This window comes from Coccinella septempunctata, chromosome 9 (genome assembly GCF_907165205.1).
Source record: "Coccinella septempunctata chromosome 9, icCocSept1.1, whole genome shotgun sequence".
NCBI classification, from domain to species: Eukaryota; Metazoa; Arthropoda; class Insecta; order Coleoptera; family Coccinellidae; genus Coccinella; species Coccinella septempunctata.
The window spans coordinates 17,657,815-17,672,722 of record NC_058197.1 but is presented as its reverse complement, the minus strand read 5'-3'; the positions used below and the strand labels follow the sequence as shown (position 1 = coordinate 17,672,722).

The 14,908-nt window shown below is 35.2% G+C and overlaps 2 protein-coding genes across 3 annotated transcripts in view; one reads left to right on the top strand and one right to left on the bottom strand.

The window, feature by feature from the left end:
• The window catches only part of LOC123319966, a 451,417-nt gene that overhangs the window by 24,192 nt on the left and 412,317 nt on the right, over positions 1–14,908 (top strand). The window lies entirely within an intron of this gene.
• Positions 7,970–14,908, bottom strand: part of LOC123319899 (fasciclin-3) — a 144,088-nt gene continuing 137,149 nt past the window's right edge. The window contains exons 6-10 of one of the 2 annotated variants that reach the window (XM_044906960.1): positions 14,714–14,901; positions 13,844–13,985; positions 13,310–13,423; positions 10,141–10,168; positions 7,970–8,570 (exon numbers count right to left, since the gene is read on the bottom strand). In XM_044906960.1, coding sequence (XP_044762895.1) covers positions 8,228–8,570; positions 10,141–10,168; positions 13,310–13,423; positions 13,844–13,985; positions 14,714–14,901 — 815 coding nt within the window. In that variant the 3' untranslated portion in view covers positions 7,970–8,227. Of the gene's footprint in view, positions 8,571–10,140; positions 10,169–10,254; positions 11,541–13,309; positions 13,424–13,843; positions 13,986–14,713; positions 14,902–14,908 lie in introns of those variants that run through there. The other variant, XM_044906961.1, reaches the window with a different exon arrangement.

Here is a 14,908-nt window from a genome sequence, read left to right as displayed (position 1 = left end):
TTTCATGGCACTTGTAGTGTTTTTTTGTGAAAAATCGACATTTTGAGCTTCAAAACAACCACGACTGTGGCTTCCTTCCTCCAATCCACTGACATAGAAATCTTCAATCAAGATGTCGAACAAACAAAGCGTATTGCGAAGGAGCTCAATCTTGCTGAAACTCAATCTAAATTATCTTCGATATAATTTGCAGTATTTCCAATAACATGCGGTAACACTTGATCGATAGAAATCTCCAAAAAGTCCAAATACATACATATCTCTAATCAGATTACCAGGTAAGAAAATCAAATCATTAATGATGCCACAGAAATATTCCAGTCCCAATTCGTGAAACGATTTCCGACTTAATTATGAAGTGATTTCTCAGTTGGCTTCAATAATGTTTTCATTTTGTTGATTAACTGAGAAAACACTTCATAATTAAGTCGGAATTCGTTTCACGAATTGGGACTGGAATATTTCTGTGGCATCATTAATGATTTGATTTTCTTACCTGGTAATCTGATTAGAGATATGTACGTATTTGGACTTTTTGGAGATTTCTATCGATCAAGTGTTACCGCATGTTATTGGAAATACTGCAAATTATATCGAAGATAATTTAGATTGAGTTTCAGCAAGATTGAGCTCCTTCGCAATACGCTTTGTTTGTTCGACATCTTGATTGAAGATTTCTATGTCAGTGGATTGGAGGAAGGAAGCCACAGTCGTGGTTGTTTTGAAGCTCAAAATGTCGATTTTTCACAAAAAAACACTACAAGTGCCATGAAAACACCACTTCATTTTCAAATACTTAGTTAAGAATATTTCGAGAACTAATGCATAAAATGAAAAAACAATTACTGTGCTGAAGAAATCAGTATAAAAATACCTTTCAAATGAGGTATCACTCACCCCATCTTCCCTATTCAAAAATTGGGGGTGAGGATTGTAGTAGCAAGGGTTGAAGCGCTATGCGTCCGTAACCTACATCTTAAGTTGTCCCCCTCGAAACAGAAATCGACCTGTCCGAGCATTTCTATCGAAAAAATTTATTTCGTCTGTAATCTCGTCTGTTTCGTTTTCAATGGCCCACTCTGTATTATGTATATTCATAAAAATTCATTTCATAAGAATTCGGTCATGCAATTTTCAACTCACCGCTTTATCTTCGTAATGATCACAAATCACCACTTTCATCTTATTCATCTGAAGTGTCCATTGATGGCGTAATTCCTTCCCCTCTGATCGTCATCATATTGATTTTCTTTCTTTCCAGTCCCCTGAAATTGAAACAATTCAATAAGTTTTAGAAATCTTCAACACCGTTTTCGTTTCAAGCCACTCTGAAAATGAGAAACAATATATGATTGATAATCTCCTCATTTCCGTTTGAAGAAAGAGGTTTTTTTTATCAGTTTCAATAAGTTTGAATGCAGATTGAATTATGTTCATAGATGACCTACCTGAAAAAATTTTCAGAGGAAAATCTTGCTTTGCCGATAATCTGGAATTTATTGTTTTCCATCTTAAGTTGCTGTAGTTGATTTTGTCCAAGTGGAATAACTTCTTTTCTCTCTGAAAACAACAACCAATTAATAAAACCAAATCAAAATCGGAACAAGGAAAATTGTCCTTGAGATACTCTGCAATATCCAACTTCGAAACTTACAAGATCTAATTTTCGCTGAAATAACGAGGTTAAAATGAAAATATATTAGTTTGAACTCACAATCTGTTGAAAATTCATTCGAAATCGTCGAAAATCATAGGAAAGCACCGGAAAATTCTAGAATCGTATCGAAAACGTATCGAAACGTATCGCAATAAGGCCGGCGCACAGGCGTATTAGCGTTCTTCGAGAAAGGTAACTATGATCGTGATTATAACGATTATATCCACAGATCACCAGAGAGAAGAGATACTCTAATCAAAGAGTAAATACTTCTGTAAAAAAGGAAAGAGAAATTTCAAATATTCGCCAATATTCATGCTTTTTCTTTCATCAATCATCTATAATGTATAAGTATTTTAAAAAATATTCCTGATAAATGAACTGAAAAAACATGAATCAGCATTCATTCAAAATATTCATTTCATAAGTGACCAAGCAATTTTCAACTCACCGCTATCATGTGGCTGAACTGTCCATTACTTGAGTTCCTTCACCTCTGGTCGTCATCATCTTGATTTTCTTTCTTCCCAGTCCCCTGAAATTGAAACAGTTCAATGAGTTTCAGAAATCATCATCCTTGTTTTCAATGCATGCCACACTGGAAATGAAAAAAAAAATGTATAAGATTGAAAATCTCCTCATTTTCGTTTAAGGAAAGAGGCACTATTTTGTCGGTTCCAATAAGATTGAATTCTATTCATGGATGACCTACCTGAAATAATTTTCAGACGAAAATCTTGCTTTGCCGATAACATGGAATTTATCGTTTTCCATCTGAAGTTGCTGTAGTTGATTTTGTTCCAAAGGAATTACTTATTTTCTCTCTGAAAGAAACAACTAATTAATAAATCCAAAACGAAATTAGAATGAGGAAAATTGTTCTTGGAAATTTCGCAATAACCAACTTCCAAGATGTAATTTTTGCTGAAATAATGAGGTTAAAATGAAAATATAATGATTTGAACTCACATTCTGTTGATAATTCTTTCGAAATCGTCGAAATTCATAAGAAAGCACCGGAAAATTCTAGAAATTGCAAATGTCTGCCCAAAGCTAACTATTTTATGGCAACTGTTTTTGAATATCGTATCGCAATAAGGCAGACGCGCAGGCGTATTAGCGTTCTTCGAGAAAGGTAACTATGATCGAAATTATAACGATTATAACCACAGACTACAACATGTGGGAAGTCTGTGATTATAACCAGAGAGAAGAGATATCATAATCAAAGAGTATCATACTCTGCGATAAAACCAGAGAGTAAAATACTCCTGCTAAAAAAGGAAAGAGAAATTTCAACATTTCAAATATAAGCCCATATTCATGTTTTTTCTTCAATCAATCAATTAACATTGTATAAGTATAAAAAAATTTACTGATAAATCAACTGAAAATAGCATGAATCTGCATTTATATATATTTTATTCATAAAAATTCATTTCATAAGATTTCGGTCATGCAATTTTCAACTCACCGCTTTATCTTCGTAATGATCACAAGCCTCCACTTTCATCTTATTCATCTGAAGTGTCCATTGATGGCGTAATTCCTTCCCCTCTGATCGTCATCTTCTTGATATTCTTTCTTTCCAGTCCCCTGAAATTGAAACAGTTCAATAAGTTTTAGAAATCTTCAACACCGTTTTCGTTTCAAGCCACACTGGAAATGAAAAACAATTTATAATTGATAATCTCCTCATTTCCCTTTGAAGAAAGAGGTTTTTTTTTATCAATTTCAATAATAGCGTTTTCTATTGGTAAAACTAGTGCTGCACTGGATCGCAGAACATCAAATGTGAATTAGGATAATATCCTAAGATATTATCTTGAAGTTATTGCACTGTTTTCATAATATGCTCTCAATACGCACCAGTTTTACAAATGAAATTTGTTATTATAGCGAATTGCGGTGGTAAAACTAGCTTCAGATGCATTGGAATGATTGTAGTGACATCAAAATATGCACTCGCAATGCACTAGTTTTACCAATAGAAAACGCTATTAGTTTGAATGCAGATTGAATTTTATTCGTAGATGACCTACCTGAAAAAATTTTCAGAGGAAAATCTTGCTTTGAAGATAATCTGGAATTTAATGTTTTCCATCTTAGGATGTAGTTGATTTTGTCCAAGTGGAATTAATTCTTTTCTCTCTGAAAGAAACAACTAATTAATAAAACCAAGACGAAATTAGAACAAGGAAAATTGTTCTTGGAAATTTCGCAATAACCAACTTCAAAGATGTAATTTTTGCTGAAATAATGAGGTTAAAATGAAAATATAATGATTTGAACTCACATTCTGTTGATAATTCTTTAGAAATCGTCGAAAATCATAGGAAAGCACCGGAAAATTCTAGAAATTGCAAATGTCCGACCAAAGCTAACTATTTTGTGGCAACTGTTTTTGAATCTCGTATCAAAATGAGGCCGGCGCGCAGGCGTATTAGCGTTCTTCGAGAAAGGTAACTAAGATCCAAATTATAATTATTAACCACAGAAGAGATAAAATAATCAAAAAGCATTATTCTCTATGGTATAACCAGAGAGTAAAATAATTCTGCTAGAAAAGGAAAGAGAAATTTGAAAATTTCGAATATTCGCGAATATATATGATTTTTCTTCAATCATTTAACATTGTGTAATTATTTGAAAATATTACTAATGAATCAACTGAAAATAATATGAATCGGCAATCTGTTCTAATCAGCACGAATTTATTCCATTCTTTGGATCCTATAAAGGATATTTTCAAAATCGGTGAGCAACAGTGAACTTAATATTGACCCAAATTAAAATGTGAGCTATAAGATAATATGAATATAATGAAGGAAAAACATGTATAAGATAGAATATTGATTGAATATATTTGATCGTATTAGAACTTACCTGGTAAGAAAGTCTTGTTTGTCGTCTTGCTATCTGTTACCATTGGAGCCGTTGAAAATTGTCTTCAAGATAATTTTGTCCAAAAGGAATTACTTCTTTTCTCTCTGAAAGGAATAAATCAATGAATAAAACCAAATCGATTTCAGAATGAGGAAAATTGTCCTTGGAAATTTTGCAATTATCAACTTTCAAACTTCCAAGATGTAATTTTTGTTGAAATAATGAGGTTAAAATGAAAATATATGGATTTGAACTCACATTCTGTTGAAAATTCATTGGAAATCGTCGAAAATAGTAAGAAATCACCGGAGAATTCTAGAAATTGCAAATGTCCGACCAAAGCTAACTATTTTGTGGCAACTGTTTTTGAATCTCGTATCGCAATAAGGCCGGCGCGCAGGCGCATTAGCGTTCTTCGAGAAAGGCAACTAAGATCGAAATTATAACGATTATAACCATAGACTAGAACAGTTTGTTAGTCTGTGATTATAACCAGAGAGAAGAGATACTATAATCAAAGAGTATCATACTCTACGATATAACCAGAGAGTGAATAATCCTGTAAAAAAAGGAAAGAAAGAGAAATTTGAAAATTTCAAATATTTTCCAATGATCGATTCATGCTTTTTCTTCAATCATCTAACATTGTATAAGTATTTGAAAAATCAATTGAATTTCTGGAAGTAACATGAATCAGCATTTATACAAAATATTCATTTCATAAGAATTCAAAGTGATCATGCAATTTTGTACTCACCGTTATTGATTTTATCTACCTCTTCATCTTCCTAATAGTCACAATTTTCAAGTTATTCATCCGTCTCATTCTACGATTGTATTTTCTACCCCTTCATTGTCATCATCTTGGTTTTCTTTCTTCCCAGTCTTCTTCAATTGAAACAGCTCAACAAGTCTCAGGAATCCTCATCCCTGTTTTCGTTGCAAGCCACCCTGGAAATGAAAAACAAGAAATGATAGAAAACCTCCTCATTTCCCTGTTAGGAAAGAGGTTTTTTTTATCGGTTTCAATAAGTTGGAATGTAGATTGAATTCTATTCGTAGATGACCTACCTACAATGATTTTCTGTGGAAAGTTTTGCTATGCCGATAATCTGGAATTTATTGTTTTCCATCATGAGTAGGTATAGTTGATTTTGTTCATGTAGAATTATGCATTTTCTCTCTGAAAACAACAACTAATCAATAAAACCAAATCAAAATCGGAACAAGGAAAATTGTCCTTGAGATATTCTGCAATATCCAACTTTGAAACTTACAAGATGTAATTTTTGCTGAAATAATTATGTTAAAATGAAAATATATTGGTTTGAACTCACAATATGTTGAAAATTCATTCGAAATCGTCGAAAATCATAGGAAAGCACCGGAAAATTCTAGAATCGTATCGAAAACGTATCGAAACGTATCGCGATAAGACCGGCGCGCAGGAGCATTAGCGATCTTTGACGAAGGTAACTAAGATGACTAAGATCGTAATTATAACGATTTATAATCACAGACTACAACAGGTGGGTAGTCCGTGATTAAAACCAGAGAGAAGAGATACTCTAATCAAAGAGTATCATACTCTGCAATATAACCAGAGAGTAAAATACTCCTGCTAAAAAAGGAAAGAGAAATTTGAAAATTTCAAATATTCGCCAATATTCATGCTTATTCTTCAATCATTCAACATCCTATAATTATTTGAAAAAATATTACTAATAAATCAAGTGAAAGTAACATGAATCAGCAAATAAATGAATATTTTCATTTCATAAGAATTCTAAGTGACTGCAATTTTCAACTCACCACTTCCTCTACATCTTCATCTTCCTAATCGTCGCAATTTTCAAATTATTCATCTGAATTGTCCATTGCTGAAGTATTTCCTTCTCTTCCGATCGTCATCATCTTGATATTTTTTCTTCCCAGTCCTTTTTTACGTTGCAAGCCACCCTGGAAATGAAAAAACAATAAATATATGATTGAAAATCTCCTAATTTCAGTTTTAGTTGTTGGTTTTCAATTAATAAAACCAAATCAAAATCAGAACAAGGAAAATTGTCCTTGAGATATTCTGAAATATCCAACTTCGAAACTTACAAGATGTAATTTTTGCTGAAATATAGAGGTTAAAATGAAAATATATTGGTTTGAACTCACATTCTGTTGAAAATTCATTCGAAATCGTCGAAAATCATAGGAAAGCACCGGAAAATTCTAGAATCGTATCGAAAACGTATCGAAACGTATTGCAAATCGCAATAAGACCGGCGCGCAGGAGCATTAGCGTTCTTTGAAGAAGGTAACTAAGATCTAGGAATTCAAAGTATTAAAAACTTGAGAGATCAAAAAAATCCAAGAATCTTTTGAATTCTAAGGAGGAAAGCCCCACAATATGTGCCATTTTTCGTTGTACTTGTTTTTGAACAGAAAAATAAGTGCAACAAGAAATAAATCAGAATATGGTACTATTCACGAATTTTCTTTCGAAGAATTCAATGATGTTTATCCATTTGGTGACGATTTCTTACATCCCTCGACTTTCAAAAAGGGTGCTCTTGTTAGCTATGAGTTGATGGGAAAGATACAAATCGAAAAATTCAAAATTACGAGATACTTCTGCTTATGTATTCACGAAACAGATACCAAAAAACCAGAAAAGAACTAGACTGATGTTGGAACACTTACCTTAAATAAGGGGGGCCTTACCTCTTCCATCCATTCAATCCAATAATTAGCAAATTCAAAAATTAGTGAGTTTAAAGTTTGAAAAAAATTAGCACCTAGCTGAAAAGGGAGAATAAAGCACCACAGAACACGAATAAGCACATATCATAGATGATGTTCTGTGGTAGCCTGACCCGGTAGGGGCGTTCGTTTTTACTATGAGAGGCGACGGATTTTATCGTCACGTGACCAACGAGTAACAATTTGTCACTCTTCGCTGATATAAAATAATCCATTTTATTTCATTAATTTTCTAAATTTTGGGATTCTAAGCCGGACAAAGAGTGGTGATATCCAAAAATACACATCAAAATCTTTGCACATGATGATAATATACAATATATCATACTCATACCTTCTTAGAAGATTCTCACCAATCTTCGGGCACATGTATGGAGTGTAGCTTAGGCACAGCCGAATGGGGACCATTCCGGAACTCCACTCTCCAAAAGAACCAACAAATTCTTCGAAACAATTCATCTGGCATCCTATCAAAGCTTTAGGGGGTAAAACACCTCACGAATCAAAGAGAAAAAGTTCTTCTTCGATTGTAGAACACACAACACTAACATCTCTGGGAAACAACATTGAACTCACCCACCGATGGAGGGTAAAGAGTCCCTCTTCCTTTCTACTGAAGCACCTGGGGAACTGGGATTTCTTCTGAAGGGTTCTCGAAGAAAAACCATTTCGTATTGAATAAAATAATATTACACACACAATAAACATTAAATAAAATATGGAATCGTTGAGTCAAATATTACAAAGACGATTAAGTACAAATTCGGAATGATGAGAAGAAAAAATCACATCACAAATTGATAACTTGAATAATTGAAGTTCTATCGATATAAAACAGTCTTCTTTCCTAAAAATACATAATAGATTCGAAACCAATAGGATTATTTAAGTCGAAGAATTAGATAATTCTACTGGTTCTTATTTTATACCCTATTTATTCTCCTCTTTATTCGCTTCTTCTTTGGGACTGTAGAGGATCTCGGCGTACTCTGTTTTATCGTTGTCGTTTTTGACGACCGCCTTCACACCGGGGCTGATCAGATCCAACTCTGCGTATACGACCCCTTCTTTGTTACCCGTTTCATCCTCAGTGGCTAGCGTGGTATCCAGTGGGACTGTGGTGGTGTCCTCAACTTCCTCCTTCTTTGCTTCCTCCTCATCGTCCTTCATCTGTTCCTTGCCCTTGTCTTTCTTGAAGTAACTGGCCAGCCTGGTGGGCACCAAATTGCGTCTTGAATATTTTGGACGACCGTCTGCGCTCTCCGTGTCGCTTCTGCAAGAAAAAACAGATTTGCACTGAGCCTTAGGGTCTATTGTGGCTGTAGTCTACATCAGGTAGGCCTCCAGTATCTTTTGGCCTGTGGAGCAACTCATCCACTTCTAGGCTCCATAGGAGGGGAGATATTACTCCTCCTTGAGGTGTTTCCAAGTGGATTAAACAGGAGTGGTTTTGTACAAACCCTCGCCTTTTGAGTGCATCTTTGTGTTGCGTTGTTAAACGCCCTATATGCAGGGTGAGTCTTTGACTCATACAGATATTTTAACAGTAGGTTCTTGAGGTCACAAGAAACAATTTTTTCCTCTAGCATTTTGTCCGATTTGGCCCTGATAAAAAAATATAACCATTTTAAGTTTTCATAAAGAGCTGTGCCACTCCTGGAAAAACAAAATAACCCCCACTTACCCACGTCTCCCAGTTTTGTCATTTTGATCATTACGTACCATAAAAATACCAAAAATTCAAAGAACCCAACTCTTGAAACTAAGTTGGACGCTATCTAATGAATATTTGAACTTTTTGTAAAATATAAGTATTCCTCATATTTTCTCGTATAATGCGCCGTTTTCGAGTAATTTGATGTTCAAAAATTAAAAAGTATCTGTGAAATTTGAAAAATTGGGTACTTTGGCTGAATACAACTCTGTTTAAAAGATCCACAGATGTGTAGAGTCACAGATTTAGCTAGTTATCCTTAAGAAAAGTTCACTGCCTTAAGGATATTGAACTCTAAAAGGAGTTCTTTTAGAGTTCAATGCTTAAAGATAACTAGCTAAATCTGTGACTCTACACATCGGTGGATCTTTTAAACAGAGTTGTATTCAGCCAAAGTACCCAATTTTTCAAATTCCACATATGCTTTTCAATTTTTGAACATCAAATTACTCGAAAACAGAGCATTATGCAAGAAAATAAGGGGAATACTTTTATTTTACAAAACGTTCAGATATTCATTAGATAGCGTCAAATTTAGTTTCAAGAGTTGGGTTCTTTGAATTTATGGTATTTTTATGATACGTAATGGTCCTGATGAGAAAACTGGAAGACATAGGTGATGTCTTGTGTTTGAAAAAGATTAATCGAATAAATGAAGAACTAAATTCCGAAATTTATTTCATTCGATAAAACCGTTAGTGAGATAGAACTAAAAATAACATTCTTTTAAGGTTTTTCAACAGCCTGTATCTTTTAAACTGAGCTGATTCAGAAGAAATAGTAACGGAAGAAAGTGTTTTTTTTTACCTCAGGAATCTACTGTTAAAATATTTGCACAAGTCAAAGACTTACCCTGTATATGTCCAGGTACTCTGGATAACTTTAGCAGCCTCTGTAGATGAACATGGGTATAAGTAAAGTACACTCGACATAACTTTACTGTAAATTATACAGTCCAAGCTTCGTAACCAATGATTTTTTTTTGTCTCCACCAATTAGAGATCGAACAAAGATTTTTATTGCTCGAAGAAACACTTTGAGGCTTTCTGACAAGAAAAAGTGCTTCAAAAGGTGTATAAATCTGATGGAAGAAAGTTTTTAAATAAAATAATAGATTTGAGATACTCACGATTCTCCTAGATGTCTCTCCCTTGGTCCTGAAACATAAATTTTTTTTAACGAAAAGGCAAAGGCACTATACAGATCTTCATCAATAAGAGTGGTTGTTAGAAGATCGAAAAAATCGGCAATAGATCTTTATTTATAAAACAATTTTATAATTACAATCTCAACTTATCGTTTAAAGTACATTCAACATACAAAATTTTTACATTTATCATTTCAACTATTCATTAAATATACTATTTGGAAATATCGATAAATCACGAATATTCAATTGAATTTTTTCCGAGTAACAGGTCAACAAAGAGCTCACATTAAAGTCATTTTTTTTTATATCTTCATAAGTAGATGATATCTTAGAAAAAGCTCAAAAAATTTCAGTTCGAGAATCAAAGGAAAAGAACGTAAATTATTGTCATGTAGTTTTAATAAGATAGGGAGATATACAAAAGAGAAAATAAAGAAATGGAATGTATATCAAGAAGTGTTTATGTACAGAACATCAGAGAAAAACAAAAAAAAAATGAGAGAAATATTCAGACAATAAGTTTGATGATCCTTAATGCTAAACTTCACAAAAATGATAATAAATATTCTAAGCTAGTGGACACTTAAGACTACTTAAAATAACATTTTAAGGAATGTGGCCCAGTTAAGTCTTCTCTCGAATTCAACAGAAGATAGAGAAATATCCGCCAGTAAAATAAAAGGTCGAAAAATTCGAAAGTTATAGTCATTCTCCTCAAGAAAAGAAAATTTCTCATATATTTTGATTTAAGCATTACATCGGCCGTTTGTCAGAAACAGCCCTCATATCGAGACGAACCATTTGAGATTATTTTTGTTCGAGAAATTTTCAGAAATAAGTGATAAAAATGAGATTCTTATCCTGTAAAGTGCGAGTTTATGGGGAAAAATGCTCATACAGGTGAAATTTTCCAATTTTAGACCTGCAACAACCATGGACCTACGAAGGGAGCCTTCAACGGATTCCCCTGGTCAGACGTCGAATGTGAACGGATATACAGAGTGTCCTCGAAACAGAAACGATCGTAGGTTACAATTTTTCGAAATTCAAATTGAAACCCACCCGTTTGAGCATTTCTTTTTGTCTCGTGTCTTATTTTCTTAATTATCCTTGTTTATAGGTGGAAAATTTCTCGGACAAAAATCGCCGTTGAACGTATTGTCTCTCGCGGCGTCCAACAACACGAAACCTCCACTTTCTTCGGGGGCGACATTAAACCTGCGTGTTGATCTTTTCGTCCTTTTTGATCGGCAGATCGTTACCGTTGATGTACTCTTGGGACGTCTGGTGATGGGGGTTGTCCACCCCGTCGCCGGAGATCGCGTCCTGACCTTGACGGGTGCCGTTTTCGCTAGTATAGTCGATGACGGTGGCGCCCCCTACAACAGACAAAAGCTAATGTAATTTCAGAGGCAACGAGCGTTAGATTTTCAGGTTAAGTGGAGCGTTGTTATTGTTACTGAAGTGGCGAAACAGGATAATCCGAATGGAGCTAGGTATATAGGGCGTCCCAATGATGGGGGTGGCTTTGGCCGCTAGATGCCCAGCATACAAGCAAAAGTGTTTTGAGACAAGTAATATAGGGAAGCGTTTTTTTTGAGGGACACCCTGTACAGGGTGGGCAAAATTCGATGGGGTTGAATGGCAGTTCTGTAACCGTAAGAGCTAGGGTAAAATGGATGGTTATCTTATGTTGGTTTCATGTTATAAGTGAAAACTTTTTTTTTCGACTCTTTGAATTGGTGCCTCTATTTCGTGAAGTTTCAGTGATATCGAGAAACATTCATCAGACACTTTTTGTGCAGAATGCAGTGGTGTAGTCGAAGATTTTTTGCACTCTGCCACTTAAATTGAACCCTTTGATTTTATTGCATATCCCTGTCCCTATTTTTTCTGATTCAGAATATATAATATGTATTCGTCGTTTCTTCAGTTGTTTTTCCATTAGAAAAAACCCCAAAAACTAGTTCCGTTCTAATATGATTCATGCTTCTATGTTGTGTCTAGAATGTATAACTTTCAGGAAATTTTTTGAACATGAATTCTGAAACCTTTTCAACTGGTAGATAATCTATGCAGGGTGAATCTTTGACTCGTACAAATATTTTAAGAGTTGATTCTTGATTATTTTTAGTTCTATCTCACAAACGGTTTTATCGAATGAAATGAATTTCGGAATATAGTTTTCCATTTATTTGATGAATCTTCTTCGAACACAAAATATCCCCCACGATAAGAACTTCCATCAGAAAAACAGAAGATACAATTGATAAGTTATGAGAGGTGCAAATCGAGAGTACTAAGAGACAACCACTAATCGTTGGTTTCGAGAAGTGCAGAGGGCTGAAAAAAATCTTTGACTACGCCACTGCTTACTACACAAAAAAGTGTCTGTAGAATGTTACATTTATATTTGGAAATTTTACGAAATAGTGGCACCAATTCAAAGAGCCAAAAAATTAGTGAATATTGAACTTCTTTCTCAATTTTTGTCGTTGTCGGTATATACTAATTTCATAAGCATCAAGTGGGAGAGGTATTAGGGGATAATCAACTGATTCAGAGAGTTAGGAAACCACTCTTAGTTGGTGAACAGCGAAAAATGTCAAAGGAGAGACGAATAAACGGAGCGTGTCCAGCAAACACCTCCGACCCTTGAGCCAGATCGAAAATAAACGAAAAGAACTTCGTCAGTTATACAGAATTCTGTCAAATTAAATCACTACCTACGATAAGATAACAAGGTCTAATGTAACAACAATAACAACAACTAGTCAATAAGCATTCCACTAATCATTCCGAATTTCAATCAAAATCATGCCTACTAATATGGAAAATAAATACAAAAAGGAGAGAACATTCGATAATCTAACACTTACCACATCAACTTGCCTCTAAAATTAATTAGCTTTTATTTGTTTGGGATGCATAGGGAGAGAAGAAACACACAAATAACATGGGCGTTCTTTACACAGATTACGGCGCCCCAGAGAAAATTGCCCTTGTACATATTTGAACCTTTTTCATTATTCGCAGGCAATCTTCTCAGGAGCAACTGACGCAATTTTCATAGACGTACAGGGTTTAAGCCTAGTCAAACCTTATATCAAGACTAAATACTAAACGAAAAGAACCAAGTCAAACTTACCAGAAAAACACCACCTTCCTGTGGTTTTTGCGAAGATCAGAAGGAAAACAGCCATGAGGAGGATACATATTGCCACCACAATGCCGACCAAGGATCCAAGGCCTAGTTCCAAACCTAAAACGACAAAAATCTAGGGTAATTCTCAATCGTACGAAGGATTAAACATAAGTCGATGTAATTCTTGGAATTATCGCTGTAATTCTTGAAATAATCGCGGTAATTCTTGAAATAATCGCGGTAATTCTTGGATAGTCGCGGTAATTCTTGGATAGTCGCGGTAATTCTTGGAATGAGCGCTGTAATTCTGGGAATTATCGGTGTAATTAGTGTTATGTGACGTCTTCGTTTAATCGAAAACCTTCTTCGTTGTGAAGAGTTTTTCAAGAACTCACCGTGAAGTTGCTCCCTGAAAAACTTCTGTATCCCTGTAGGGGGGCAGCATGGAATGTTAACAACTTTATATTAAAATAAAGTAAGAGCCACAAAGGACAATCATCGACTGTGACCAAAGATCGAAAAATTCGAGACACCTACCTTCTGGCTCCGGATTCGTCGAAATCCTCACGTGGTACTCCTGGCGTCCCATCTGATTTTGGGCGGCGAGGATGTATTCTTTCTCCGTGTCCTCCTTCTGGACGGCCGCCATCCTCAGGTTAACCTCGTATCTCCCTTGCTCCTGAAAATAGATGAGGCATTTGGCGATTTTTCGAAGCTTTTGAGGTAATTCTTGAGGCGCGACAGAAGTATCGCTGTAATTCTTCACCTGCTGGTGGAACGATTGGCGTAATTCATCGACAAGGTGTTAGTAATCGTGGGAAATGAATTTCTTACAGGATAATGTATATTTTTCTCTTCCCTCTCTTAAGTTTTCTGAAACATATGTTATATATGTGTTCTTTTAGGAAAAACGGGGATATTTTAGGTTGTTTTTATAATAATTTTGATTGGCTATAATGCCTGTAGTCGCCGTAGTCGCCTAGTCAATGAAGCGCTGTAATTTTCGGACTTATAGGACCATTATCGCTGTAATTCACTGAAAACTGAAGTTCGTGAAGAGGAGAGGAAGAAATTCTGGGTAATTCTCCATTTATTGGTGGAATAATCGCTGTAATTAACAAGTATTACTACTATATTGGTGGAATAATCGTTCAATTAAAATGAAAATTGTGATTTTCCTCTGCGAACGCAACTCTCAACATTATTTTCCCGAGAGTGGCTTCCCCGACGAAAAAATTTGGCAAACGCTGTAATTCTCGATTTTGTAGAGCCATCATCGCTGTAATTCTTCGAAAATTGGTCGATCTAGAGGAGAATTACAGCTTTGAGTCCAGCATAACTCATTTAAAAGTGTTCATTATGAGATGAAGACGCTGTAACACCCCGTCAAGCACTATTGTTACCTACCAATTCCACGATAGGTTGGGCGTCTATCCTCCCGGTGTTATCGCTGTTTCCCTCCTTGATGTTCTGACCGGCAACAAACCACTCGATCTTCGGCTTGGGGTTTGCCTCGATAACAACGGAGATAACACCCTGCTGCCCGATGATGTATCCGAACTGCTCCAGGGGGTTCTTCAGGGGTTGCGGAGGGTCTAGAAC